We start from the raw sequence: 27,039 nt of genomic DNA on the forward strand, positions 1-27,039 counted from the left end.
CCCTCAGACGGTCACAGACGGCTTCCTCATGAGTCCCACAAACGTGTACGACCAGGCAAGTTTAAGGCAAGTCCCCAAGGAGGGGAGCTGTTTACTTTCTGGCATAATTTTAAGCTCTGCACCAAGGGTCCTATTTTATCACTGGTGACGTGGTAGAAAAACAAAACAAAAATGATAACATAAAGAAAAACGAGCTGTTGCCATCCTGAATACTCTTTGCAAGTGCGGCAGAGTCTGGGGCTCGTGGCCTTGTGGTCCTCTCCCCTCCTCAGTGATCCCCAGAGGCCAACACCCTTTTCTCTCTGTGCTTCACCGTCGCTGTGCCTGCCCCTCCCCCCAACACCCGCCAAGCTGCATCAGGGGAAGGCCGCCGCGGGACTTAGCTCCCGCTGCCGCTTATACATGGCTCATTTGGCTGGAACAAAAAAAGTCAGCTCCAAGGCCCTCACGCACTCAAGATTTTTAAGGTAAAATGAAAACAGGAGGGCAACAAAGGACCACACAGGAATGATTGTTCTTTGGATCAAGATATTCTCCAGTTTGCAATACATTCATAGTGAACCCCACGGGAGGCGGATCCCGGGCAGCTCTCCCCGCTTCCCTGAAACGTTGGTTTCTAAAAAATAGCTTGTTGTTGCACACAGCCATTAAATGCTACACCGCCTAAAAACACTGTCGATTTAAAAACGCACATGCATGCACGCACACACACGCACACACAGACACGCGCACAGACTTGCTACAGGGTCAAAGAATGCCTCTTCCCAGGCAGTGGGAGTGTATCTGAAGCCGCCTTCACTGTTCAGTGCACAGATCTTTTGCGAATTCAGTGCAAAGCATCAGAACTAATGGAAACCAAAATGTACTTCTGTGTAAACGCCCCTCCTTGGTCAAGGGAGTGCCCTAATGAACCACAGGGTCACCAGGAACTCCCTGAAACCACCCGTCGGAGAACTCTTGTTCACTGGATTGACTTTTTCTTCATGATTGAAAAAAGCAGCTCAGTACACAGGACTTTAATAACCCATGTAATATCACACTTCTTAGAAAATGCAAAGTTTGCTTAACAAAAATCCTAACTGTGCAGGAAGATAATGACATTTGGCTTCTTCATGTGGCCACATCCGCTTCGTTAGTTGTACAGGTGGAAACCGAGGAGAGCGTCATCCAGTTACTAGTTTGGGAAATCTGCCATCCGTGACTGTAAATACAGTATATAAAATTCTGCTTGCTGCAAGCAATTGGTTTGTGTAGGTTCCATTTGCCCTATTGGTCATTGGTCACAGATGAGCTGTCGGTACCCTTTCAGACCCCAAATAAATAATTTCAAGTCCATTAACAAGGTCCAGCATGATGAGAGGGGCCTCAAACGGAGAACTCTGGGCCTCCTTTTCTCGGTCTCATTTGCAGCCGCCTGAACCGGAAGCCAACGAAGGGATTCATCCAGAGGAGTGAGGGGGGCCCCCCAAAGACAGACTTCATCCCTTCCCATCGTAGCCTCCGCTCCCAGGTCGGCTTCTCGCTTTTCAGTCTCTCGATCTCCTGGAGGCAGAAAGGAGAGCAAGTGGGTGGCAGCCCTGGGAAACCTCCCCGACGTATCCAGGTTAGGCCGAATGGTGAAAAATGGGGGACACACCACCAAACTTTCTGTCCCACTGTATTTGAGAAGGGGGTGTTCAGGTGAAATGTGGGCTCTCCTTCTGGGCACCAGCACCCCCGGTCTCCCTGAGCACAGCCAGGCTGCAGCCATCTGGCCAGACCAACATCAGACAGCTGGGCAGTGGCCATCAGCTAGGAGGGCGGCCCAGGCAGCCACAGAGATGCAGGAGAGAGCTGGTCCTCTGGACCAGGGACAGCCTTTAATTCATTTACTACAAATATTTATCGAGTGTCTGCTCTAGGCCTACAGTTCAAAGGAGTGGAGGCAATCAATTCCTGCCTCACTCAGCTGCTCCAGGGGTGGGTCTCCTAGAAACTGGGGATCTGTCTGGTTCTGTTGACTCTCAAATCACACTGATCCCTGAAATATGCACTGCTCACACTGGCAGGAGGAACAAATACAGCGAGCCTGTCAGAGCTTATCAAGGCCACCCAATTAATCTCCGAGCTGTACACACGCACCTGCTGCTGACATTAGGGTTTCCCCTTTGCTCAAGCTTTCACCAAACAGAGCACACACAGCTGAGCACAGCGCTTACCGTTTCATCGCTGCATATCGAGTGGATCTGGGTGCCAAACATAACTGCAGTGAAAGTGAAAAACAGGAGACCCTCAAGGCACAGGAAGATCAACAGGATTACAGTGATCGGAGGTGAAAAGTCACTGCACTCTGCGAACAAGAGAAAGTGGGTTGTGACTGGACGTCACAGCATAATGATTACCCCCAACCGCTGGATGTCGGGGTTTAGCTCACAGGATCCTCACAGCGGCAGTCCCTGGGCCGGCTTCCAGGAAGAACGTGCTCATTTTGTAAAGAGGCACATTCGTTGTTCACCAAGGGCAGAGGAGGTTGGCCCTTCCAAGCGAAAATTCACAACATTTCCCAGCCAGCAGTTCCCAAAGATTCCACATTACCTGCGGTTTCCATTAAGATTGTCTCTGTATATTAAAGTGCTTATTATAATACAACTAAAGCCGGAGAAGAGAGGCACGTGCACCTACACACGGGAGGGACGCAGGCCATTGCTCACTCGCCCCTGGGGCAGGACGACTCTGGCCTGCCTGCGTACCAGGGCTGGACACTTTATGCCCACCTTCACCACACTCAAGTCCAGTCATGCAAGGAATACGCTGAACAATGCCTAGCTAGTTAACCAGGAAAGAAACAGCAGGGAATAGTAACTTCCCTCTAAGTCTGAATATCTGCAAAATACAAATGAGACTATGTAGTTGAAATTATTCATTGACTAAGGAAGAATATATATATCCTCATTCTACTAGGAAAAAGACAGTACTAATAACCATATTCTTTTCTTAAAAAAAAAAACAAAAAAACAAAAAAACTCAACTCCTAAAATAACTGCGAGAATTTCTTTCAAATCTGGAAAATCAATTTTCCTGTAAAGCATCCCCTCTCCACCCAGTGGCATGACTTCTAGGAACAACACGCATGTGCTTACCTGTCCACTGCCCTCGGACGCAGGAGATAAACTGGAGGCCGCAGAGAATCAGAGCGTGGACGGAAGACAGAGCTATGTACATCTGGGGAGTGGGAGAAGCTGGTCAGCACTGATAAGCAATTATGAATTTCTAGGCGCAAAGGACGCTTAATCTGATGCTGACTCCCCCATTTCATTTGTCAGTAAAATTACAGTCGTTGACGTCTGCCTACCCAAGATCATGTTGGACCAAGTAAAATAATTTTGTAGAAAAACATATAGTAGGGAATTATGTTTTAACTTCAGCAAAATCCTATTAAGAACTGTGCATCTGAGAGAATTACATAACAGTAAAACACTAAAACAATGCAACATGTATTTATCTTTTGGATACTGCCTACCAATCACAGCACAGCATTATCATTTGAATCCAGAGCAAAAGTTGGAGAGAAGCTGGTCTGATGTTAGAATAAATTTACCAGCTCCAGGCAAGATTTTAGTTAAAGATTTTAAAACTCAATAGAAGTACCACAAACATTTCTACTCACAGTGAAAAGCACAAAAAATCTCTGATTCTTTTCTCCTACACAATTGTTCACCCACGGACAGTGATGATCCATTTTCCGAATACATCTTTTGCAAATACTAAAAAGGAAGGTTGGATTATTAGTATTCCGTGTTCTGGGGGAACACAGCCCCAGGCCGTGTGTCCAATAAACAAAATTGTAATGTTGGTCAGAGGCCACCAAGCAGGACCTCCTGCTCCGGGCAAGGGCCGCGGTGCCTGAGGTGATGGGCCCGATGGGGCTGCCCTAGGGACGGGGCGGCGGTGCCTGTGGTGGTGGGTGTTCGGCCGCCCTTGGGAAGGGGCCGTGGTACCTGCAGTGGTGGGCACGCTCAGGCTTGATACAGCAGCACTTTGGGCACTTGTAGATTACTTCTCCTGGCTTCAGCTGCAAACTCTCCATGTATTCTTTTGTAGCATTTCCTTTGGGTACTGCCCCCTATAGTTTAATAACAATGTTTAGTTGAGGAGAAGGAAAGGTTAAAAACAATAAATGTAGGAATTAGTCTTAATTTTATATACCATAAAATAATTACTAATGCTGTAGTTGCCACTTAAAGCATATTAATATGAAAAATAACTATTACTCAGGCAGGACCAGAAATTTTACTTTGCAGAAAAATAATGTGCATTAAAATGAACTCAAAATAAAGACCTTATTGTTCTTCGTAAAGTGGTAAGTCCCATGAGTTTTTCTAGCTAACGCTAAGTTACAGCAGCGGCAATGTTTGTTTGTGGAGCCCTTCCAGCTCAAGGGCAGCTGACCGCCACCCCGTCCCTATCACCCCGTCCTAATGGGCAGGGCTGGCTGATAACGCTGCCCACAGTTTCCTATCAGCTGCCACAGGGGAACACTGAGCAGAACAATTTCATGGAAGACTTGATCTTGTGTTTTTGTATGTAATGGACCTGTGCCTGCCAACCCAATCAAGAGCACTCACACTCAAACCTGGGAAGTGTGGCCCCGAGGAACCGACCCAACTCAGAATCTGGCCATCGGCGGCCACTGGGTGGGGGGGGGGGGCTGTAACAGTACACTACACCTGCTGCCCCCAGTGCTAGGGGCGCTGAAGAAAGACAAGCCGCAGGAAGCAGAGGGAAGACCCCAGTAGGCTGGAGGCCGGACACGGGCAGGATGGAAGGCCTTATCTTTGGGCGGTGGAGAGACAGCACATAAAGCACAGAGACAGCACGTAAAGCACATTTAGAAGTTGATTTCGGGCCCCATGGCAGGCTGGACTAAGATAAGCGACCCGACTAGAGTGGATGGGGGTGGGGAGGGCATTCTAAATGTCTCAACCTAGGGGACAAGGTCTGTATACCATTTCTCAGTCCCTCGGAGCCTGTGCTTCATGCAGAAATGCACATTTCTGGAGAGTGAGCCCCGGGAACACAGGCCAGCGGTGCAGGGATAAGGAAGCAAGAGGAGAGGGAGGGCAGGAGCTGGCGGCCCCTGGAGGCTGAGCGGGTGGGGCACGGCGGGGCTCTGCTGACCAGCAGGAGCAGCACTGGAGCGCCCTCGAGCCTGGGTGCGCAGGCTAGACTAGACACCCCAGCCAGGCCCGAACCTCTGCAGGGTGAGGCTGACATCCAAGGCTGACAAAGGTCAGCAGGCGAGTGGAGACGGAGGCCCACAGCCCCAAGGCCTCAGAGCCAAATGCGGAGCCTCCAGGAGGGGCTCTGGAGAAATGGGGCAGGAGGGACCGCAGGCAAATGTGCCCGTTCCCCACTCAACCCTCCAGTACGGGTGACTTCCCTCCAAGCAAGGACCAGTCAGCTTCATCATCCTAACATGGGGAAGCTGTTCTGGTCAAGGTTCTAGCCTTTCCTAACACTCAAACTGTCTCGTCTCCTTAAAGAATATAAAAAAGTTAAGGGTTTAAACTCTTATTTTTGAAAATCGGAATCAGAATGTTGGGTGTAACATTTACTTAATTTACATACCACAATTTAGAGTCTTTCGGGTTTCCTCCACCAATCCAGGAGTCCTAATGCTGTTATATTTTAGAAAATACCATAATGTTGTGTATTCGCTCCTGGTGACATTCAACGTCACACGTTTCCATAATAAGAGGAAATGGACCAGATTTAAAACTTTGCCCACCTTAATTTTATGAGACACACATGTACTCTTCCATAGTAAAACCAGATGTGATAAAATGCCCTTCTGAAAAGCAGAACAACCAAACGCCACCTTTTTTTCTTTCTTTTTTTAAGAAATTGCTTATGGTTTTTTACTGAAGAAAGCTGTGTATCTCGAAGGGGTAGGCAAACAATCTGTGATGTGAAGCTGAGTGACTGGGCACTTGCGTGGTGTTAAGGCATTTTCTGGTTCCAGACTTCCTTTTTGCTGCTCAGAGCGCTAGGCAGCCACGAAGCCCCCTGAGGCCATTTGGGGCTGCAAGATGACCTCCCTGAGGCCCTGCAGCCAGTGAGCCACACTGGACTCTGCATCTTTTGAGGTTCACGCAGACCAGACACCAGGCAGAAGGGCTGGCCCTGTGCTCAGCTCGCCCCCACTCCACTCACGCTCCACCCCCTGCTCAGCACCCAGAGTCTTGCAGGTCACATCTGGAGAGCACCCGTTACCTTGGCACTGGTGGGGACCACTCTTCATTCCATCAAAAGAAACCTTCTAAACAGCTGAGGTACATTCCTCAAGCTCCCATTCGTATTATAACCACGTTCAGGGGTGGTTTCCTCTAAAATGGATCCTGCCCGTCTCCCTAGGACTGTGACCCGACTGCTCCCTTTTGCATTCAGTTCTCCTAAAGGCTTTGATTTACTGCTGCCTCTTCTAACACCTCATTTCCCACCCTACCCTCACCCACTTCTAATTCACCAGAGGAGGAAGCCAGGTACCCCCGTCATACAGCCAGGGAAGTTACGCTTCGTAAAGTACATTTTCTCTCTCTCCCCCCCGTATCTTTCCACTTTGAGCCCCCTCCCAACTCCCTGTCATGCATTCAGGATCCGCAGGACTAACCGCGGGAGAGGTAACCATGCGGCCTTCCCCTACACCTCCCTACTCATTCATGGGAAACACAGGGAATAAGGAGCATGTTAAAATACACACAGGGATGGAAGCTGAAAACTCTAGAATGGGAGGAAAGCTGCAAGACAAAGACTGTTTCTTCCATTTAAAACATTCCCCCCAGAAAGAGAGTAGGAACCACAGAGATGAAAAGGGATGCATGTAAGAGACGTAAGACTTTATCTGGATCCTTATGCAAACAAAGGAGAATGAACAAGGACGAGACAACTGAGGAAATCTGAACTCTAACTGGACAGGCAGCAAGGAATTATTCAGCTGCTCCATGTGAGCGACTGGCATTGAGGCTATGCTTTTATAAAGTAGAGCTCTTACCTTTTAAAGACACACACACCAATATTTACAAATTAAGTTTTAGAGTGTCTGAGATTTATGTCCAAATACTCCAGGGAGGGGAAGAGAGGGAGTTGGGTGAGGGTATCGCTGACACAAGACTGACCATGAGGGGACAGCTGGGTGGGGTTCATGACACTATTTTCTCTCTACGTCTGTGTATGTTAAACATGTCTGTAAGAACTTAACAAGAAGCAGGGGCTTTGGAGACAGACAGATCTTGTTCAAATCCCAGCTCTGTGCCTCACCTTTGTGGGGTCTCGTCTGTGGATGTGGACTTACCCACTCTCCCAGGTGCTGGAGGGTTAATGAAAGAACACCTTTGCAGGGCCCCTGGAGCAGGACTCACACTCCTCAGAGGGTGCCTCTCACCAGGGATTTGGCAGAGGTGTGCTGAGAAGGCTGACGTCCACAAAAAGGCTGGGGGTTCAGGACAGCAGGCTCTGGCTGAGGAGCCCAGGGTGCCCCTTTTCAATTTCCCAGTGTCCCTTCACAATTTTCAGTTCTCAGTGTTTCCAAACGTTAAGATAGGTGAAAGTCTCATCTTCCCACAGTGGGGCCTGTTGCTTTAGTATCAGATTTCTGCTCCATCAAATGTCATGGACCCCATCTCCCTTCCTGCTTCTCATTCAAAGGACTTGTCTCAAATAACCATCAAAGCCAATTCTAGCAGACTGACCAGGTCCTACTGGTTTAGCAAAATGCCATGAAGTCCCAGTGGGGTGTCTGCCCTGCCCACACTGGACCCTGGGGTGGGAAAGCCGTGCTCTGCGAAGAAGAGGACAGAGTGGACATCTGACCCAGCTGGGCCACACAGTCTCTCCTTCAGGAATGTGGATTTGAAATTTAATTCCAATTCCATCTGGTCTACGGGGCTACTCTTCACTAAGCACAGGGAGAGCCAGGATGCTGAGCAAGACAGAATACCCAGGGGGCAGAGGAAGCCTGAGGGGCCTGTGTGCCTCTCCCCTCAGTCCAACTCTCTCAGTGTCCGCACCCCAGTCTGCAGCCAGCCAGGGTTCTTGGCAGGACTCTCGCCATTAGGTCCCTCATTTTTATCTACACTGATTACAACGGGTTTCTGTAACTTGCCTCCAGAATCCTAGTGTGGTATGGCTGAAACAGTGTCATCCACATGGACAGAGGAGTGACAGGGACAGTTCTCCAGAGACACAGGAATGGTCAAGAAGCACGTGAAAAGAGGCTCAGCTTCATTAGTCAGCAGGGAGATGCACGTCCAAACCACAGGGAAATACCACTCCACACCCTTCAGTGGGGCTACGACAGCAAAGGTGAACGATGACAGGAGGATGCAGAGGCCCGGGACGCTCGGGCTCTGCAGGTGGGAATGGGAATGGGACAGCTGCTGTGGAAAACAGTCTGGCAGCTCCTCAACGTTCAACGTGGAGTTGCTGCAGGGCCCAGCAGTTCCACTCCTGGGTATCCATGTGAGAGAACTGAAACATGGTCCACACAACAACTTGTACAAAATGTTCATGGCAGCAACATCTGTCACAGCCAACAGGGCGACAACCCCAGTGTCCATCAACAAGTGACGATGCCCAACAAGCAAAACGGGGTCTGTCCAGACAGTGGAGTGTTACTCACAGCCACAAGGAGGGCTGGGGCATGGACACTCGCTACCACGGGTGAACCCTGAAAATCTTATGCTGGCGGATGGAAGCCAGACACAAAAGGCCACATATTGCATGATTACATGTATATGATTCCAGAACAGGCAAAAATAGAAAGTAGATTCGCGGTTGCTGGGGGCTGAGGGGAATGGAGCAAGGCAGTGATGGCTAGGGGTACAGGGTTTTTTCAGGGGTGACAAAATGTCTAAAATTGATTGAATGTCTAGAATTGGTACACAATTCTGTGAATGCACTAAAAACCACTGAACTATATACAGTTAACTTTTTTTACTTTTTATTTTTTAAAGATTTTATTTTTTATTAAATTTTTCTATTTTTTATTTTTTATTTTTATTTTTTAGAGAGAGGGGAAAGGAGAAAGAGAGGGAAAGAAACATCAATGTGTGGTTGCCTCTCACGCACCCCCAATTGGGGACCTGGCATGCAACCCACACATGTGCCCTGACTGGGAATCAAACCAGCGACACTTGGTTTGCAGTGAACTATATACAGTTTAAAAGGATGAATTTCTGTGGCATATGAATTAAATTTTAATTGAAAAACTGACATCCATGATCTCAAACTGCCTCCTTCTCAACACTTCTGTTCCACACTCAGCAGCGATGCAACAAGTGACAAGCACGTGCCCACCGGGAACAGAGGCAGCGTCCTGCACACGCCCCCTCCCCCCCCCCCCCCGTTTTCACCTCCCCCAGTGCTTGGGGCTTCCTGCAAGAGTTTTGAGGCCTTTTCCCAGAGGAGGAGAGGGGGTAGGGGCAGGAGCTGAACTGCTGAGGAGTGAGGGGCAACTGGACTTGGCAGAGGAAACAAACACGCTCAGACAAGGAGCCTCGGCCGGGTCAGCCTCCTTCCCCCAAGTCCCACTGTGCGCACTCACTTCCCGGGACCTTTGTATGGAGGTGGCCCATCACCAAAGTGCCTACAAAGAATGGATCCACCCAGTTTTCAACACCCAGGAAGACAGTCCACACTAAGAAGGCTTTTCGAACAGTGAATATCTGATAAGAGCAGGAATCGCTGATCTGGCCCCCAGCCCTGAAACTGCCTGGGCACTGATGTGTGGTGCCGGTGCTGCCGCCAGGAGAGGGGATGGGATGCACAGGAGTCAGGAGGAGGCTCTGGATCCTGGGGGAGGCTTTGCTATCTAAAGGAAAGGAGAAGAGCGTCCTTTAAAAGCCTCTGAGGGACATCAGTTTTGGTTGTGGTCACAAACCCCACAATCAGGCGAAGCTAAAAATCCATGGGCAGACTTAGCTTCCCAGATGTCCCCTAAGTGCTGCTCCCAGCTGCCCACGTGGCTGGGTCTGTCATACTGTCCTAGGGGTAAGACCTCCACTAGGCAAACAGGCAACAAACACCCAATGACATGAACTTAGACATAGCAAAAGTCACGTAAGTCAATGTGTCAGTCACATTCTGTGGACTGATCAATATCAGTTCGCTCTCAAACAAAGGCCTAATCTTATTTATAAAAAAGCCGAATAACAAAACATGAACTTCTCGGTACCTTTTTAGAAGAGGCTGACCAGCAGACATGAGCTCAGTAGACTTTAATGTACAACCAGGAGCCCCTGTACCAGTGGTTTAAAACCACTCTCAGTGCTGTGGAAAGAACCTTCTTCAAACTAAACCTCACACCGACTGCTAACACCCAGCTGTGCCACCTGCACCACAGCTCCGCTGGTGGGGGACCTGTCCCGCTGGGCTTGCAGGCTGCCCTCCCACAAGGCACCTCCTCGGGGCTCTGGGTGAGCCTGGAATCCACTATCTGGAGGAGACGTCTGGCTGGGCTGCGAGGATCTGTACCGCTTGGCCTAAACAGAGGACATCTCAAAATCTCAGAGAAGCAGCCTTACACCCAGCATGGAGGTTCTGAATCCAGGGCCCTTGAAGACATGGTAGTCCACGGTGGCCCATCTGGATGCTCAGGGAAACTGCTCCAAAGACAAGCCCAACGCGCCGCCCTGGTTCCCACACACCTGTGTCCACTCCCTCACAGGGCATTGAACCTGATCTCTATTTAGCAATTGTTTCCTCACGACCCACACCTGATGGAACCAGTAATTAGCGAGTTCTTCCTCTCTGCTACGCACACAGGCTGAACCTTGACCTTTTTCCTACCAAGGAGAATAAGATGTTTGCTTCAAATTTTAACTGAGACTTAAAAACAAGAGAATTACAAAGCTAGAAAAAAGAGATAATAGCTAACGTTTAGCCCCAAGAAATTAAGTTAGCTGCTCATGGTCAAAAAGCAATTACAGGGATTAGGCCCTGGCCAGGTGGCTCCGTTGGTTGGAGCAACGTCCCATAAACCAAAAAAGTTGTGGGTTCGATCTCCAGTCAGGGCACATCCTAGGTTGTGGGTTTGACACCCAACGGGCACATACGAGAGGCAAGAGATTGATGTCTCTCTCTCTCAATTCCTCTCCTTCTAAAATCAATAAACATATCCTCTGGAGAGGATTTTAAAAATAAAAATATTAGTATCGTGGTGAAATCTAGGTCTCCGATCCCTCAGCTTTCAGTCCATTCCTTAGAGTAACAAAATATTTAAAGTAGGAGGGGTTTTAGAAATATTTTAGTACAATATCTTCATTTGAATAAACAGCCCAATGGGAGTATTTTTCATTAACATAGCATGACATCACTTCTATTTAAGTGATACTTATTCTCCAGTGAAAAATGCTACAAGCCTGTACCCAAGAATTAATAAAAAGCTGAGGTTAGAGGAGTCAGAGGCCCTTCGCCACAGGGTCTGTGGTGTCACACCAGATGAGACATGAGAAAATCCCACCCAACAGCAAGTACTCACGGGGTCGGTGAGCATGGTTCTCAGGTGAGACGACAGGGCAAGTACCGCCAAGCAGTTAAAAATAACCCCGTTGACCACGGAGTACCAGAAGTCTTTGGAAGGCAGCAGCATGACGAACGTCACCACAAAGTCCGCATAGACGACCAGGAGCCACGTCATGACGGCACAGATCATGCCGCAGCCGTCATGGATGAACCAGACCCTGTCTGCCACGTCAGCCTCGGAGGAGGAGGACGACGACGAGTCATAACTGTCGTTTTCAGTCAGGAGAGGATGGTGTTCGACGTCACGAAGTCGGTGTCCTGATGACGGCATGATTTCCCGGCGCACCCTGGAGGGGGTGGGACACAGAGCTGATGAGGTTCTGGGGGACACGCGCATGGCCAGCCACAGCCACAGGTGGACAAAGATCAGGAAGAGAACAAGGCCGGTGCAGACCACAGCGCCCAAGTTGCCCAGCCACAGCTGCCCTCCGCTGTCCACGCCAACGGCACCCCCCAACCTGACCTGTCCAAGCCGAGGTGCAGGCTGACCTCACAGCTCTTGCACACACAGGACCACCTGCAGGATGGACAGGTGGTGAATACGTGAGTCTTTCTCTCCTCATTCTCAGTGGCCCACTGAACACTGAGCTCACAGTGCTTACCTGGGCTTTCTCAGTGCGGTCCTGTTTGCTTTCATTCCGCCCTCGTTTCAACTCCAATAACACGTGATCACGTTTTGGAGGCAGGCACCCATTTTTATCTCTATCTCCTTCAATCCTATACTGTTTCTAGAATGCCCTTGCTCTCTACTTTAATCTTCTAAAGTTTTCTTCACTTATTAATCTATTCTTCTGACACCTTTCCTGTATTTCCTACAGTCCCCAATTCCTGAGAACATATAGGGTGCACTTGCACATTTTCTAAAATCTTGTTTCACTGCTTCTTTAAATGTATGACCTTCTCTTATCAGTGTTTGATAGAAGAGTAGTGCTACTCACGATAAAGACAAGGGAAATAAAGAGTCAGAGTTCACTTGGCCTCAGTGTTCCTACAGGGACAGATAAAAACCCTGGCAGCCTTTTATCAAATGACCCCAGTGCTTCAGGAGCGCAGGCGCACTGCACCTCCCATGCAGCACAGGCACGCGCCGCCCCCAGCGTCAGGGAGCAGCAGTGGTGAGAAGGAATGCTCTCGGAGTCAGGCCTGCTACAGGGACAGCCAGGCGTCTTTCCAATACAGGCATTCGGGTTGGTTGGTTTGCCTTTTACCTTCAATGCAACTGGAGCATAGTAATTATGAAAACATTTAATGGATGAATAAACTTGCAGATGAGTCAGTCTGCAAATATTTGTGAAATTCCCACTCGGTAAAAAAATCTTGACTGGTATAAGAGAGAAATAAAATTGTTCCCCATGGTCAGTAAAATAACGCTGCTCTTAGATCAGACAAAAGCAGCTTTAAAATTTCCAAGTGAAAGAGAATGAACTAAAGATAGGAGTGGGGCAGACCTCAGCCAGCCTTCCTTTGGCTAGCACTTACAGAACTCCACCTCATCCAGCCTCGCCAGCCCGCGTCCCCTGCAAACACTTCTGCTGAATCCGGTCCCTTCAGAGCGTCACACTCACCCTGCAGGGCCCAGTGTTTCTCTCTTCCATCCAAGTGATCCCAGAGATAGTTTTGCTTCCTCTGAGGGGCTCTTTGAAAAGGGTCCTGAACATCAGACAAGCCCATACTACTGTAAAGCCTGATTCTTTCTGAGGGCCAACACAGTATCTGGAAGCTTCTCTTCTTCCCTTGAACTCTCAGGGCCCACTCATCAGTTCTACCTGCAGTGCATTTACCACCTTCTACCAGGAGAACCTCTGAGTCTCCCTCCCTGACTGTTAGCCCCCCACATGGAGGCTCTGGGTCCTCTCACCCTGGGCTCCCTTTTAGGGCCTGCATGCGATCGGCACGTGCATGTTTGTTTATAAGCAGATGCAGCAACAAGGAAGTGTTGCCTCTCTCAGATGCAAAGTTTCCTAGTGAATTGTAACTGTACATCCAGACCTTAAGCTGAAAAATTTCTCCGACCAGAATCCCTTTGCTTTATGGTGACACCTCAAGTAGAAGGCTTTCTATGAGAAACGATGCTCGCTTGCTGAGCAGTAAGATGATACGCTCTGCAGCCACATGCCCACAGACCAACTAGCTTTTTGTCAGAGCACAGCGTCTGTGCAGCCCGAGTTCTAGCCAGAAATCAGGACTCCGAATGGCTTCTGAAGGCACACGTGCTGAACAGCTGAGCCAGTTCAGCTTGACCTTGCAGCTGAGGTACTGGTGAGAAGTGCCAGTGAGCGCAGGGCACAGCCCTGGGGTGGCGTGCCAGTGCTGGGTGCGGACGGCAGGAGGGGTAACCACGAGGACACTGAACGCTGGCATGGTAGGACATTCCTGGAAGTGCACATTAGGGTGCTGGTGCATAATGCTTGCGTGCTTTAGAGCCAAATTCGTGAAATCCACTAGAAGGCAAAGGGAAAAACAATCTGATACCCAGAAGCGACTCTATTTTCAGGAAAGTCACCAGCGAACACAACAAGGTTAGGCTGGATGCTCTGGGTTATCTGTCATAAACTGCACGAGCATTCCGCTGAGTCACTGTGTTTCCACTTCATTAATGCAACAGGAAGGGAGGGGAGGAAATGAAGAAACAATTCCTTAACATTGAATTGATCTAAAAACACCGGGAACATGAGAGCAATGGTATAGCGATTTGTGATGCAAAACTAAAATGTACACTCGTTACGGGAAGGCTGCGATCTTATTCTGCACTAAATACCTAAATCGCTATTGATTTAATCCTCTTGAAGATCTTTTCTGGGAGAAACCTGAAAGCACTACGCATTGGCCAATGGTCAAACAGATGTCACATCATCACTCTCCTACTGTTATGGCCAATTTAATGAAATTTTGTCTACACTCCTGAACCTAAGCTGCTTGTCCTATGTTAAACAAAGCCCGGTTTCCCGGAACACAAACACTACCACTGCAGATCTCCATTATTTAAAGGGACAACCGTACCAGCAAAAACTTTCTATTACATTTACACTCAGCATTCACCTCATCTTGTAATACTTGCTAATAGCTTATCAGTTCACTTCCTGGAGCCCCCCAACCCCACTCTAAGATACAGTCTCCTCTGGGACAGGTGGTAAGCAAACCATGATAACAGGTGGAGAGAAGTACTTCCTTATTGCCATTAACCTCCTGTACGGCCCGCGCTGCCTTTTCAACAGTACGCCACTGGTGTCAGCTGTCAGAAAGGAAACAGTGATTATACACCTGCATGAAGAGCCACATTCTTACCTCACAAATTATTCTGAAACATTACTTGAACATTTTGTGCCTCTTCCTCAGGATCTGAAGGTACATACTGTCCTATGTGACAGGATCTGAAAGATAATAAAACTTGATTAGAAAAGTTACCTATTTTAATGACAGAAGAGTGCATAACATTTCTTAGGGTATGATTAATTTGTGGAGCGTATGTAACCAACATAACATTTCACACATAAGTTCTGTTATTGAGAACTATCCTTAACTATGAATCATTATTCCTCTAAGTTTTCATTACTAAGTAAATTGACTGACAATCCTGAAAATTAAGCATTTTAAGTCTGTCCATTTTAGCCTCCTGCTATTTTATATTTTATGGAGTGTTGAATGAACACAAATCTTTAAGCTGAGAAAGACCTCTAAGGATAATCCAGACCAAATCTGACTAACCTGCATCTCAACAGTCAACATGTTTTACTAGCCACAGCAAAGGAGTGACAGAGTGAGACCAAGAGGTAAGAGGGCTGATGGAAGGAGCATGTCATGTGAAAGAACATGGTGCATGTGAGTGAGGACCACCTACTGAATAAAGAAGCTCCCAGATCGCATCTCCCACTTGGCTTGCTGGCAGGGGGGCGGGTCAACATGGTCTCTCTGCAGCACTCATCTAGCCCCCGAGAAAAGGCCTGAAGAGACCAAGATGTGGGGGAACCCCAAAAAGAGGTCTGACTCACTGCCACATTTCCCTAAGACGAGGCCTGTCAGAGGATATCCTACCATGGCTCCCGAAGTGCTTGGCCTATCTCATTCTTAAATATAAGCAAACAGCCAACAGTCAGGTGTTTTGAAGAAAGCCCAAAACAGTTCTCATGAAAGAGTGAGCCCCAAAAAGAAATGGGAGAGGGGGAAAAATTCAGAGCAGGCATGACACACAGAGAAAAAAAACTTAAGGAGAAATAAGAAGTTGTCTCTGTGAAACAAAAAGAGGAACACTATAAGGACTTCCTAGTTATTGAACAAGAAAAACATGGTGGTAGAATTTTGAAATCTTAAAAACAGGACTGGTTGAGAGAAAGGGGAAATCTCCCAGAAAGGAGAACTCAAGGACAAAGAGAAAGAGCTTAGGGGAGAAAACCAGAGCAGAGGCCGAGTCCAGGAGGTCCATCGTCCAAGCTGCAGCTCAGCTCGGCTTCCCTTCTGCTGCCTGTCCGCCCTGTTTCTATCCAATATCCTTACGATATGTTATTTTCCTGCCTAAGCCAATCCTTGGTTGGTAGCTGTTTTCTTTTCTGCTTTTTTTGTTTTCTTTTTAAATTTAAATTTATTGGGGTAACCCTGGTTAATAATTATATGTTTCAGCTGTCTAGTTCTGTAATACATCATCTGTATATTGCGTTGTGTGCTCACCACCCAAAATCTAGTCTCCTTCTGTCACCATGTACTTGACCCTCTTTACCCTCTTCATCTACCCCCACCCCCTTCCTATCTAGTAACCACCATACTATCATCTGTGTCTATGAGTTTGTTTTGTTTGCTCTTTTTGTTTTATATCCCACATTATAAGTGAAGTCATATGGTTCTTCTCCTTTCCTGACTTATTTCACTTAGCATGATATTTTCACAATTCACCATGTTGTCACAAATGGCAGTATTTCATGTTTTCATGGCTGAATAGTATGCCTTTGTATATAGGTACCACATCTTCTTTATCCAATCATATGTCAAAGGATACTTGGCTTGTTTCTATGTCTTGGCTGTTGTGAATAATGATAGGGGTACATATATTTTTACAAGTAAGTATTTTCAAGATTTTGGAGTAGATACCCAGAAGGAGTGCCAGGTCCTATGGTAGTTCTATTCTTAATTTTTTGAGAAACCTTCGCACTGTTGTCCCTAGTGTCTGTATTACCACCAGTGATATACAGGGGTTCCCTTTTCTCCACATCCTCTCCAACCCTTGTTATTACTTGTCTTATTGACAACAGCTATTCTCACAGGTGTGGGGTAGTATCTCACTGTGGTTTTGATCTGCACTTCCCTTATAGCTAGTGAAGTTGAAGCTGCGCATCTTTTCATATATCTGTTGGCCGCTTCCATGTCCTCTTGGGAAACTTGTCTGTTCTGGTCCTCAGCCCAATTTCTAACTGGAAAGAATCCAATTAAAATACGGTATCTGTTTTCTGAAGCCAAGATGCCCGCCTTGGACACAAGGAGACTGATACAGGAGAAGTGAAGGGATAGGAGTCTGGGGAGATTCAGAGGCATGGACGACATGTTTCCCTAGTTGCTGCTACCAAATAGATTCTGGTGCTCCTCCCAGCAACCCAGAGGCTGCTCAGTGCTTACTGCCAGGCTTGCCGCACCGCCACATGGGCTAGGCTCCCCTGCCCACCACACCCACTGCCAGTCTCCTCAGGACTCAGTTCACCCTCTGCATCCACCTGGACAACCTCCCACCCTGCCCTCAATACCACCTACGTATTTCCAGCTCTGAGCCCCTTCTGAACTTGTTAATAACAAACGTGGCTGTAAATGCCAAGCTGCTTAAATTAATGGCAGTGAGTTTTTAAATATGTTATTTATCTGTAGTAACTTTATTAAAATATCTAGGCAATAGTCAAGATCTGTCTTAGATTTCCTTTTAGCTGTATCTTCGGTTAAGTTTTTTAATCTCTTCTTCTCACTTTTTTCCTTGACTATAAACAAAAGGTATATTTTTCATAAACAAGCTGAAAACAAGTAAGTAAACAAAAGACATCAGTCTTCTTTGGCGATCAATACAAAAAAGAATTCAGTTACAAATACTTCACTAAGGCAATGAAAAGAAAGTCTACCCTCGAGCCTGGTATTCATGTTTATATTAAAATGCTGTTTAAATTCATCGTTTTACTATTCACACACCCACTGATGAACTATATAAAACACAGAAATAAGCAAATCTCTGCTTCAGACACAGCAGCCGCCTGAGAAGCAAATGCCAGCTGTGAGATCCATGTAACTCAAACATGGGGGCAGGGCCCTCAAGCACACACTCTGTGCCAGCCCCACCCCCGTGCGCAACCACAGGCAGCAGAGGTGGGAGTCAACCTTGTAAATAACGTGCTACGTGTGTCCCCAAATTAGGAGCAAAGTGTGATGAGGGAGAGAGATAAAAAAGGCTAACTCTGTCTGGAGGAACCAGAGACGGTGTCAGTAAAGAAGACAGCATGGTGGGCGCAGGTGGACAAGCACGATGATAATGACAGCAGGAGGGAACAGTGTGGAAAAGGAGGGTGGGGGACAGGGAAGGGACATGCGACCCAAGGGTAGGCTAGGATCCAAAACAAAGCACTCAGAACGCCAAGCTCCAAAGTCTGGCTTGTGTACTTCATTCTGCTGGAGTGGGAGGCACCAGAATTTAGGTGAACAGATGTTTTAAAAAGATCCCCGGCGACAAAAGCGGGACTAGGATGGAAGGAGAAAGACAAGCAGCCGGGAGGCTGCCACTGTGACCAGAGCAGATGATGGAGGCCAGGCCACAAGGGGAGCGGGGGCCTGAGAGGGCTGTCTGAGGGACGGTCACAGCAAGAAAAAGCATAGCAACCAACAGATGGAATGGAAGGGACACAGCACGAGAAAAGAAAAGGCCCTCAGAGGCATCACGGCCCTGGCTGAGACTCTCGTGGAACATGGGGGCTGCAGACTCAGGGAGAGAATGCTGAGACTGGGGCTCAGTGAATTTGAGGTGCCTGCAGAATAAACCAGCAGAGCTGACCAGCAGCCAATCAAAACCTGATCTCCAGCCCCAACCTAGAGACATGTAATGAGAGACGCCAGCCCGGAGGAACAGGTGGGGTGGGAACAGATGCACTCACCCAAGGGGCCCCAGAAGCGTGAGGCCGGAACCCTGGGGAGCACAGGCATGAAAGGGGAGGAAGAGGTAGAAAGAGCCAGGAATGGAGGCCAGGAAGGGCGTTAAAGGCAGGAAGGAAGGTGGGAGCAGTCAACACACCAAAGGGGGCTCCCGGGGAGTCCATGCGGATTCAGTTTCAGTAAAGTGCCAAGAGCTTGGAGATGGGGTGGTGAGATAATTAAAGAATCAAATTTTTTTTAATGTGGTTAAGTGAAGGACATAGGCAGCTAGAAGGAGAAGTGGAGGAAGGAATTGTTTTTTTCTCCAATTTCCTCTCTTGTGTATTATCTCACTTAAAGCTACAACAATATTAAAGAAATACTTGGTCTCTCCATTTTACAGATGAGCCGCCATGGACCCACAGGATTTAAGTACCCACACAAAGTCAAAGTCGAAGTCAGTCCCTGGGACTCCACAAGAGTCCCACCATGCTGCATCTTGGTCTGACCATGCCACACTTTTAAAAAGCCTAGGACACCCCAAAAGTAACTGATTGTAAAGAAAACGAAGAGTATAGGCCTAGGCAAGCCATCAGGCTGTTAGAATAAGAGAATATAATAAGCTAAGCAGTCCAGCCACACTTGTTCCTGTTTCTGTTCTATTTGTAATTTTATTTTAACTTTTCCTGCACTACCAAAGGAACACAGGCCCACTTTTTTCTGTTTGTAAAGAATGAGTGTCCAAGTGCGCAGACTCGGGGAGGTGACAGCTGACAGAGCAGAATGACCCTTCTTCCCTGGAGGAAAGGCGGGGGCCTACAGGCAAGATGGGCTGAAGCTAGAGGGTCCCACTCCATACCACTCCTTCTGAGCAAGGACTAAGGAGGTGGGCTGTGAGTATTCAAAGTGGAGGAAAGCTAAGAAGAGCTACTGAGATTGGGAAAAGGAGGCCGGGCAGAGGAGGGTGGGGGGAGGGCACCGGAGAAAGCACTGAACCGCACACTGGGCGCAGAGTGCTGATAAAGGCCGGGTCTAATACAGTGACGAGAACGGCCAGCCCTTGTACCCCATCTGCCAGCGCTACAAAGGCGTGTGCGGGGCTGGAGATGAGCAAGGACGATGATGGAAAACCAGGGTATCGGAGACAAGACTTGGGCTGCAGAGTGCAGGGTGAAGGGTGAGGCCCGATAAAGCAGGTGACAGAATACCTCAGGGAGCTGGAAGTCCCAGTGAGACAGAGGACCGGGTTTGGAGAAAGTGACCGGGTAGCCAGGGGGAACTGAGGCTGGGTCAGCAGGGGCACTTTTAAGAATTCAGAGGAGGTGCCATTCAGGATAATGATAGTATTTCACATGCGGCTGTGCTAGCAGGCGGATACAGAGAAGGGGCGTGAAAGGAGAATGTCAGGCACTTATGTTCCAGGTACGTCACCAACCTGAACGATAAGTGAACCAGGATGGGGCCGGAGTCAGGGTGGCTATACTAAAGAGAGAGCCAGAATCCTCACTGAATTTGGTGTAAGAATGGAGCATTCAGATAATCTCCCAGTGTATTTACTGCATTTATGTTTTTAAATATTCTTTCCATCCATTTGCAATCATGAAAGATTTAGTTTGTGCTTTCAAACCCTACCAATAATGTATGCCATTTGAAACCACTATTTTCTTCTCAAATTACTGAATCTAAAGAACGGAATATTAACCTTTGAAGAAAAAAATCCAAAAGGACAGTAAGCTAACTAAAGCTGGGTCTCATTATCCTTACTGTGAACAGTAGATGTATTTAACCTTTTTAGAAAGGCCTTTTACACTAAAGTACTTAATCACTCCAAAAGAGCACTCGGACACTGCGTATCAAAAAGATGGCAAACTGGGAAACACTCCAACCAGAAGCCATGGGACTAGGAGAGGAAAGTCAGTCTCATGACTGGGCCGGGGTGGGGGGTGGGGGCAGCAGAAAACACTGAGTTTTTCTCCTTCCTCACCAGCCGCAGTCCAGTCTCTTACCAGGTCCTTCTCCTGCGTAGATACCCAAATGGAGGGAGTGCGGAGGCTCAGTCTTTACTATATGCTCTCTAAATGAATGGTCTCACTGGATCTCAGCCCCACGCAGTTAAAAATATGTGTCTCTGGGAAGCTCCCAAACTAAAAATGCATCCTTGAGTATATCCAACCGGCTCCTCAGCAACTCCACTGTAGGAGGGTCAAAGCAGGAACCTGCCCCCCGCCACTCAGCAAAAACTCTTACGACCCAACTCCTCCCAGCTTTTTGTTGTTGTTGTTGATTTGAGAGAGAGAGAGATTTGCTGCTCTACCCACTCATGCATTCATTGGTTGATTCCTGCATGCACCCCAACCAGGGACTGAACTGCAACCATGTAGCATCAGAACGATGCTCCAACCACCCAAGCTACCTGTCTAGGGCTCTTCCATCTTCCTAAAGGGTACCACCATCTACTTGTCAAGGTCAAAACACAGGACTCACCTTTCCTTTAACTCTTTCCCTCACCTCCACATCTAACCCATCAGCAAGTCCTGTGAGCTCCACCTCCAAAACCCACCCAAATCAGATCCCCTCTTCCACACACCCCCCGACCCTGCCAGACCAAGGCACACGAGCCCTCCACCCGCGCTCCTCATCAGTGCTGTTTCTACACTCACTACCTCTACTCACCCAGCCATCCATTCCCCACTCAGCACCCAGAGTACGATTTTATAGACAGAAATCAGATGCAGTCAGTCCCTCACTTAAAACCACCCCGTGACTGCCTCTGCAGTGAGATACAAGCCAAAGGCCTCCCTGTGGCCTAGAAAATCCTACCCATCCAGCAGCCTGCTGACCGCACCTCTTACCCTCCCCCTTGCTGGCTGTCTTGTTTCCACTGTCAGACACCTCAACAGAATATTCCTCGTGATACCCCAGCATGCCCCTAGCACAATATGTGTGGAGAGAATCAGGGAGCATGCTTGGCGAAGGTAAGAAAAAGCAGAAAGGAAGCCCACTGGAACATGAAAGGAATATGAAAGAGGACCAAGTGGGAGATGTGGCATGGGGGGTGGGGTCAGAAGGTCAGGAGCCTTGGAGAGAAGAAGTGGGAGAGAAATGTGGGAGGGTTAAGGAGAGAGAGGAAGAAAGGGAAGAAGAGGAAAGCCCACCCTAGAAGGGGGCTTTCTGGGGAAGTCTCAATCTGAGTGTGTCACTTGAAGGACACGGGCTGGATGAGGCAGCGTCAAAGGCATGTTCACACACATACCAAAGGTTTCACTTCTGTCCCTGTACTAGAGCCATAGCCTGACTCTGACAGTCAAATGCAGCAGTGATTTTTAAAAATCCCAACACAGTAAGTAAACCTTGAAGAATTCTAAATCCAAAAATAAAAAAAGCCTCAGAATTCCAAACCTCTTTAAATGTCCTGTACCAGGGAATAACAACCTAAACAACCTTGATGAATCCCTGCCTCCTTCTATATTTTCCTAAACAGGGCTTCCTTGTTTAATATGAAATGAATTTTTATAACATCAGACTCACCCAAATCCAAAACACTATGACCATCTGACACACTAACAGTAGTTTTAGCTCTCAGCTGCAAGGTAATGACAATGTAAAATATTAGAAGGTGAAAGGAAAGGCTGATTACTGAACATCTATGTGTCAGGAGCTTTACATACATGATCATATTTACTTCTGCCACTACCCTAAAAGCTGGGCGCTATTATCAGCATTTTAGGGATGAGGAAATTGAGCCTTAGAGCTGAAGAAACTTGCCCAAGTTCACAGCCAGTAAATGAAGGATGGAGTCAGGACTATTTTGACTCCAAAGCCCATGTTCTTCCATTAAAATACAATGCCCCCCTCCCAAGCACTTGGTTTTAGAAAATGCATTCTGTAATGAATAAATTGAATTGGGAAATATGGAACTCTAAGAATTCAAAACATTTCAAAAAAGAAATGATGCTGTAAAAGTCTGTCTCAAGGGAAACTGGAAGCTCTTCTATTCTGATTGCCCCCTACTTACTGGGTGTTGTAAATGAACTGCACCCGTTCCCAGAAAGAACCAAACCACAAGCTTAACACAGAGCTGGCCTCTCCTTCCATTTATGGATAACACTCCTCACACAACCAGTATTTATTAGGCACCGTTTAACCACTAGGCACACAACTCCTCCTCCCTCATCCCTACACACTGATGACACTTCCCACTGACAGCTCTAACCCTTTACTGCCCGTCTTTCCCTCACCCCAAGCTCAGGCACCCTCACCTCTGGCCTGTACATCTGCAGAATCCTAACCCACTAGGCACTGAAAGATAACACAAGCGTTTTCAAAACTGTAAGGTGTTGCACTAATGTAAGGAATTATCTTGACCCCATAAGGAGTCTGGATTTTATAAGATAATTAACAGGATTCTTCTGAAGGTTTTTCAAGAATGGAATGAAGTATAAGCGAGGCTATGATTAGTAAGACAAGAACATGTTTGTAGAAAATGGCAAAGAAGCAAATGAAAGAAGAAAATCAGAGGCAAGTGAGGATAAATGACTAAATGCTTGTCCCATACAGGCAGACCAAAGGACAGACACAAGCTGACATTGGAAAAGTGGGGTTATGTCATCCTCAGAGGCAAGCGGAAGAAAAAGACTGATGGATATTTAGGTATTTGAGCTAGAAAGGAATCAAGGTTGAGAGAAGTCTCCCAGTGGCCTTTGTCTTCTTCACGGGAAAAAAAAAAAAAAAAAAAGAAAAGAAAAGAAAAGAAAGGAAGGATGCTATGTAGTAAAAAATTTAACCTTGCCCAAAAGGAGGTCTGGCCTTTGTCCTCAGCTGACAATGTGATTTTCGGTGGGAACTGGCCACACAAGAAAGACTAACAATTCAATTTAGGATGAGGCTTTGGGTCATACAGTATCAGCTGACCTGGAAACTGAGATCAACCATGTGAGCAATCAATCAATCACAGATGGAACCCCAATAAAGACTCTGAATACCAAAGCTCAGGTGAGCTTCCCTGGGTGGCAATACTCTGTGCGTACTGTCTCATATCAATACCAGGAAAGTAACACATCCTGACCCCTTGGGGAGAGGATAACAGAAGCCCCACCTCTGAAACTTTCCTGGACTCTGTCTTATAAGCCTCTTACTTTAGTCAATTTTAGTCTGTATTCTTTCCCTGTAATAAACCATAATTGTGAGTATAACAGCTTTCAGTGAGTTCTGTCTTTCTAGCTAATAAACATATACCCAAAAAGTTGCTTCAAGAAAATTATCCTGTAGTGCTGTTCAGCACAGATGGGAGAGGGAAGTTCTGGAATCATCAGGAAAACTACTTCTCAATTCATCCCAAACATTAACTTTGTATGTGAACTTATTTCTAGTCCCATTTCCTCAAATTAACAAAGATTATATTATTTTTATCACCAGAGTCCAAGTACAGTCACAGTTTAGTAAGAATGGAAAAGTATGTCCATACTTTTGACTAAATAAAGACTGTTTTTTATATAAAGTTCCAGCCATTCTATTCGTGCCATACAAGCATGCGCTGTAGAACGACATTTTGGTTAACAACAAAACACATGTAGGACAGTCATCTCATAAGATTATAACGGAGCTGCCTTAGTCCCATTGCCTAGCAATGTCACAGCGCAGCACATTTCTCACGTTTGTGGTGACGCTGGTGTAAACAAACCTACTGGGCTGCCAGTCATATAAAAGTATTGCACATACAAATACGTACAGTGTGTAATAGTTGATTAATGATAATAAATAAATTTACTATATTTTTATCGTTAAGGCGTACGTTCTACCTATAACACAGTGTGCCATGTTACGCTGACAGCAGCCTCACGCATCGTTTACTGTGTCTCTGGATTGCATCGTTTTCTCTTGTGCTTGCTTCAGTCTTGTGTCGTAGAGTAACATGGTGTACAGGTTTGCAGCCTAGAAGCAACAGTCCATGCAATATAGTCTAAGTGTGCGGTATTATATACTATCTAGGTTTGTGTAAGCACATTCTATGATGTTTACACACAGCATAGTCACCTAATGAGGTATATCTCAGAATGTATCCCCGTCATTAAGTGGTACATAACTGTACTACTAGAAGAGGATTTCTGCTTTTACAGTGCACTGATCAGCACTGCTGTAAACTTCCAATCCACTCACTGTAATCTGAGGCGGGCTCTGAGTCATTGGTAACAGAACACTTCTGTATACATTTTTACCCACTTTGCTTCATATGAGACATCTGCATAGAGTTCCAGTTCCAATTGTGGTTCTATGAATTCTTTAGGAAATTATCTTCTCACATAGTCTTGTTCTCCTCCATCTCTCAACTCAAAAGTCAATGTGAGCCCTGGCTGGTGTGGCTCAGTTGGGTGGAGCATCGTCCCATAGACCAAAAGTTCCCAGGTTCGATTCCTGGTCAGGGCACATACCCAGGTTGCAGGTTCGACTCCTGGTCAGGGCCAGGGCACATATCAGAAAGCAACCAACTTGTGTTTCTCTCTTTTTCTCTCTTTCTCTCTCTCTCACTCTCTCTGTCCCTCCCTCCCCCTTCCTCTCTCTCCAAAAGCAATGAGGAAATGTCTTCAGTGAGGATTTTTTTAAAAAGTCAATTATTAACCTACCGGTCTAACTCCAAAAAGTACATAATCCAAATATCTTCAATACATTTAACCCTTCTATTTTACAGAATGTTCAAGAAATGCAATTTTTCACTTGTGTTCCATTCCATTTTTCAAATATCCCAATAGCCAGCCACTTTAACCAAGTTATAACTTCCTAACAAACTTAAGAAGGTGACTTTTTAAAAGGTGACTTCAGTCTTGACCAATATGGCTCAGTTGGTTGTGTGTTGTCCCACAAGCAAGAGCTCATCAGTTTGATTCCCAGTTAGGGCACAGGCCTGGGTTGCTGGTTCAGTCTCCAGTTGGGGCATGTATGAGATGCAACCAATTGATGTTTCTCTCCCACAATATCAAAAAATTAAATTCATCATCTGTGAGGTGAAGAATTTAGGAAGAAAAATATATTGAACTAGATTTCTAGACCACCTGAGAAGTGAGAATAAAACAGACAAATATATGTGCATTACGTGCATGCACTAAGTAGAATGCAAATGTAATAGTGTAGCATCCGTCTGGAAAGAAAGCCCTGCACAAAACCTGGACAGCAAAAGAAGCTACAAGGCAGCTGTATCAACAGTTCTTTACACTCCAATTTCACTACCATAATAAACTGGCTGCTCATAAACACATACAGTGTGTCCATCCAAGAACAAAAAGAGACTTAGTTCCAGCAGTAATAACTCCTCGGGAGTAACAAGTCTTGGCTGCACTAAGATGCAGACATTGTTGGAAGGCTGAACTGATTGTCCTAGATTCCTTGTCTGGAAATCCCTCCAAAGATCACTGATGGTGGAAGGAAATATAATAAGAAAGATACACAAAGAATAAAAGAGAAAAGTTAAAAAAAATTAAAAGGGAAAGAAGAATAACAGCATTCAAGAAGCCACGCACAGCGTGGGAGAAAGCCCATTCTAATATACGCCTATAAACAACTCTTCACAGCTCACAGAAGGGTTTATAGCCCTACTCTCTTGAAGCCCTAACAACACCCCATTATTAGAGAAAACCGTGGCTCGAGTGTCCCGCCCAAGGTCAGGCAAAAAGCTGGGGCTGCAGTTCGGGCTCTGTCCCGAAAGATCAACTAAGGAGTGGCAAGGAGACACCTGGGGAAGTCAAGTGCAAGCACAAAAGTGACCCTGAGGAATTCGGGAATGCTGCAGATGACGGTGGGGTGCAGGACAGGGGGCAGGGGGCAGAGAGTGGACGGGAGACCTGGGCGTGAGCAGCCTGCACGCCCCAGCCAAGCCTAACCCGCAGCACTCACCCGAGGCCCGGTCGGGGTCGCCCGGCGCTGCGGCACCTCCTGGCCTGCGGCGACGGCGGCGGCGGCGACTGCAAGGGCCGAGGCAGGGACGCATCATGCGGCCGCGCTCATGGCCGGGCCTGAGCGGGCCGCGTGCCTCGGCTCGGGTCGCTCCTACCCGGCCGATCGGAGGGAGGTGGCTGCCGAACACACACCGGAGCCAAGAACCCTGTCTGGAGAGCCTGGCTGTGCGACCCCCGGAAGTGAACCTCGCGAGGTCGGCGGCGTTGCGCTTGCGCAGTTCCGGCTGCCCCTGGTTCTGATGCAAAGAGGGGTGCGTGAGGCCAATTCCGGGAGTCGGGGGTCCGGGTCCCTCTAGAACAGAAGGTCTTAAGGACTACCAGTTCCTTGAGGAAGACAGCTTCTAGTCACAAGCTCCCCTCGCTAAAGTAAAAGGATCCCTCCAAACTGAGATCCGGAAGGGAAAGGATTGGGGTTACGGGCTGCCGCAAGGTCCAAGCCCCGCGTTAG

At 47.3% G+C, this 27,039-nt stretch overlaps 1 protein-coding gene across 2 annotated transcripts; it reads right to left on the bottom strand.

The window, feature by feature from the left end:
• Nucleotides 1-1,015: 1,015 nt before the first annotated feature.
• On the bottom strand, nucleotides 1,016-26,940 carry ZDHHC7 (zDHHC palmitoyltransferase 7). Of its 2 annotated transcripts, XM_090259750.1 has the most exons (8): nucleotides 26,530-26,940; nucleotides 14,845-14,930; nucleotides 11,516-11,846; nucleotides 3,978-4,102; nucleotides 3,647-3,743; nucleotides 3,120-3,201; nucleotides 2,199-2,329; nucleotides 1,016-1,542 (listed from the first exon to the last, which is right to left on the bottom strand). In XM_090259750.1, the coding sequence occupies exons 3-8, from the start codon at nucleotides 11,828-11,830 to the stop codon at nucleotides 1,366-1,368; spliced, it is 927 nt and encodes a 308-aa protein (XP_090115876.1). In that variant the 5' UTR covers nucleotides 11,831-11,846; nucleotides 14,845-14,930; nucleotides 26,530-26,940; the 3' UTR covers nucleotides 1,016-1,365. The 2 variants fall into 2 exon arrangements, with proteins under 2 accessions (XP_090115876.1, XP_090115875.1); XM_090259749.1 differs by lacking the exons at nucleotides 14,845-14,930; nucleotides 26,530-26,940 and adding an exon at nucleotides 12,162-12,423.
• Nucleotides 26,941-27,039: the final 99 nt, after the last annotated feature.

The sequence above is a fragment of the Furipterus horrens genome, unplaced genomic scaffold (genome assembly GCF_987537825.1).
Source record: "Furipterus horrens unplaced genomic scaffold, mFurHor1.1.pri manual_scaffold_13, whole genome shotgun sequence".
Classification (NCBI taxonomy): Eukaryota; Metazoa; Chordata; class Mammalia; order Chiroptera; family Furipteridae; genus Furipterus; species Furipterus horrens.

Excerpts from the sequence above, each read along its gene's own strand:
- ZDHHC7 (XM_090259749.1), bottom strand. The coding sequence starts at position 12,196 with ATGAAAGCAAACAGGACCGCACTGAGAAAGCCCAG. Across the intron at positions 11,847-12,161 it reads ACCGCACTGAGAAAGCCCAG|GGTGCGCCGGGAAATCATGC; the intron begins GTAAGCACTGTG and ends CACCCCCTCCAG. Across the intron at positions 3,202-3,646 it reads GATTTTTTGTGCTTTTCACT|ATGTACATAGCTCTGTCTTC; the intron begins GTGAGTAGAAAT and ends CCCACTCCCCAG.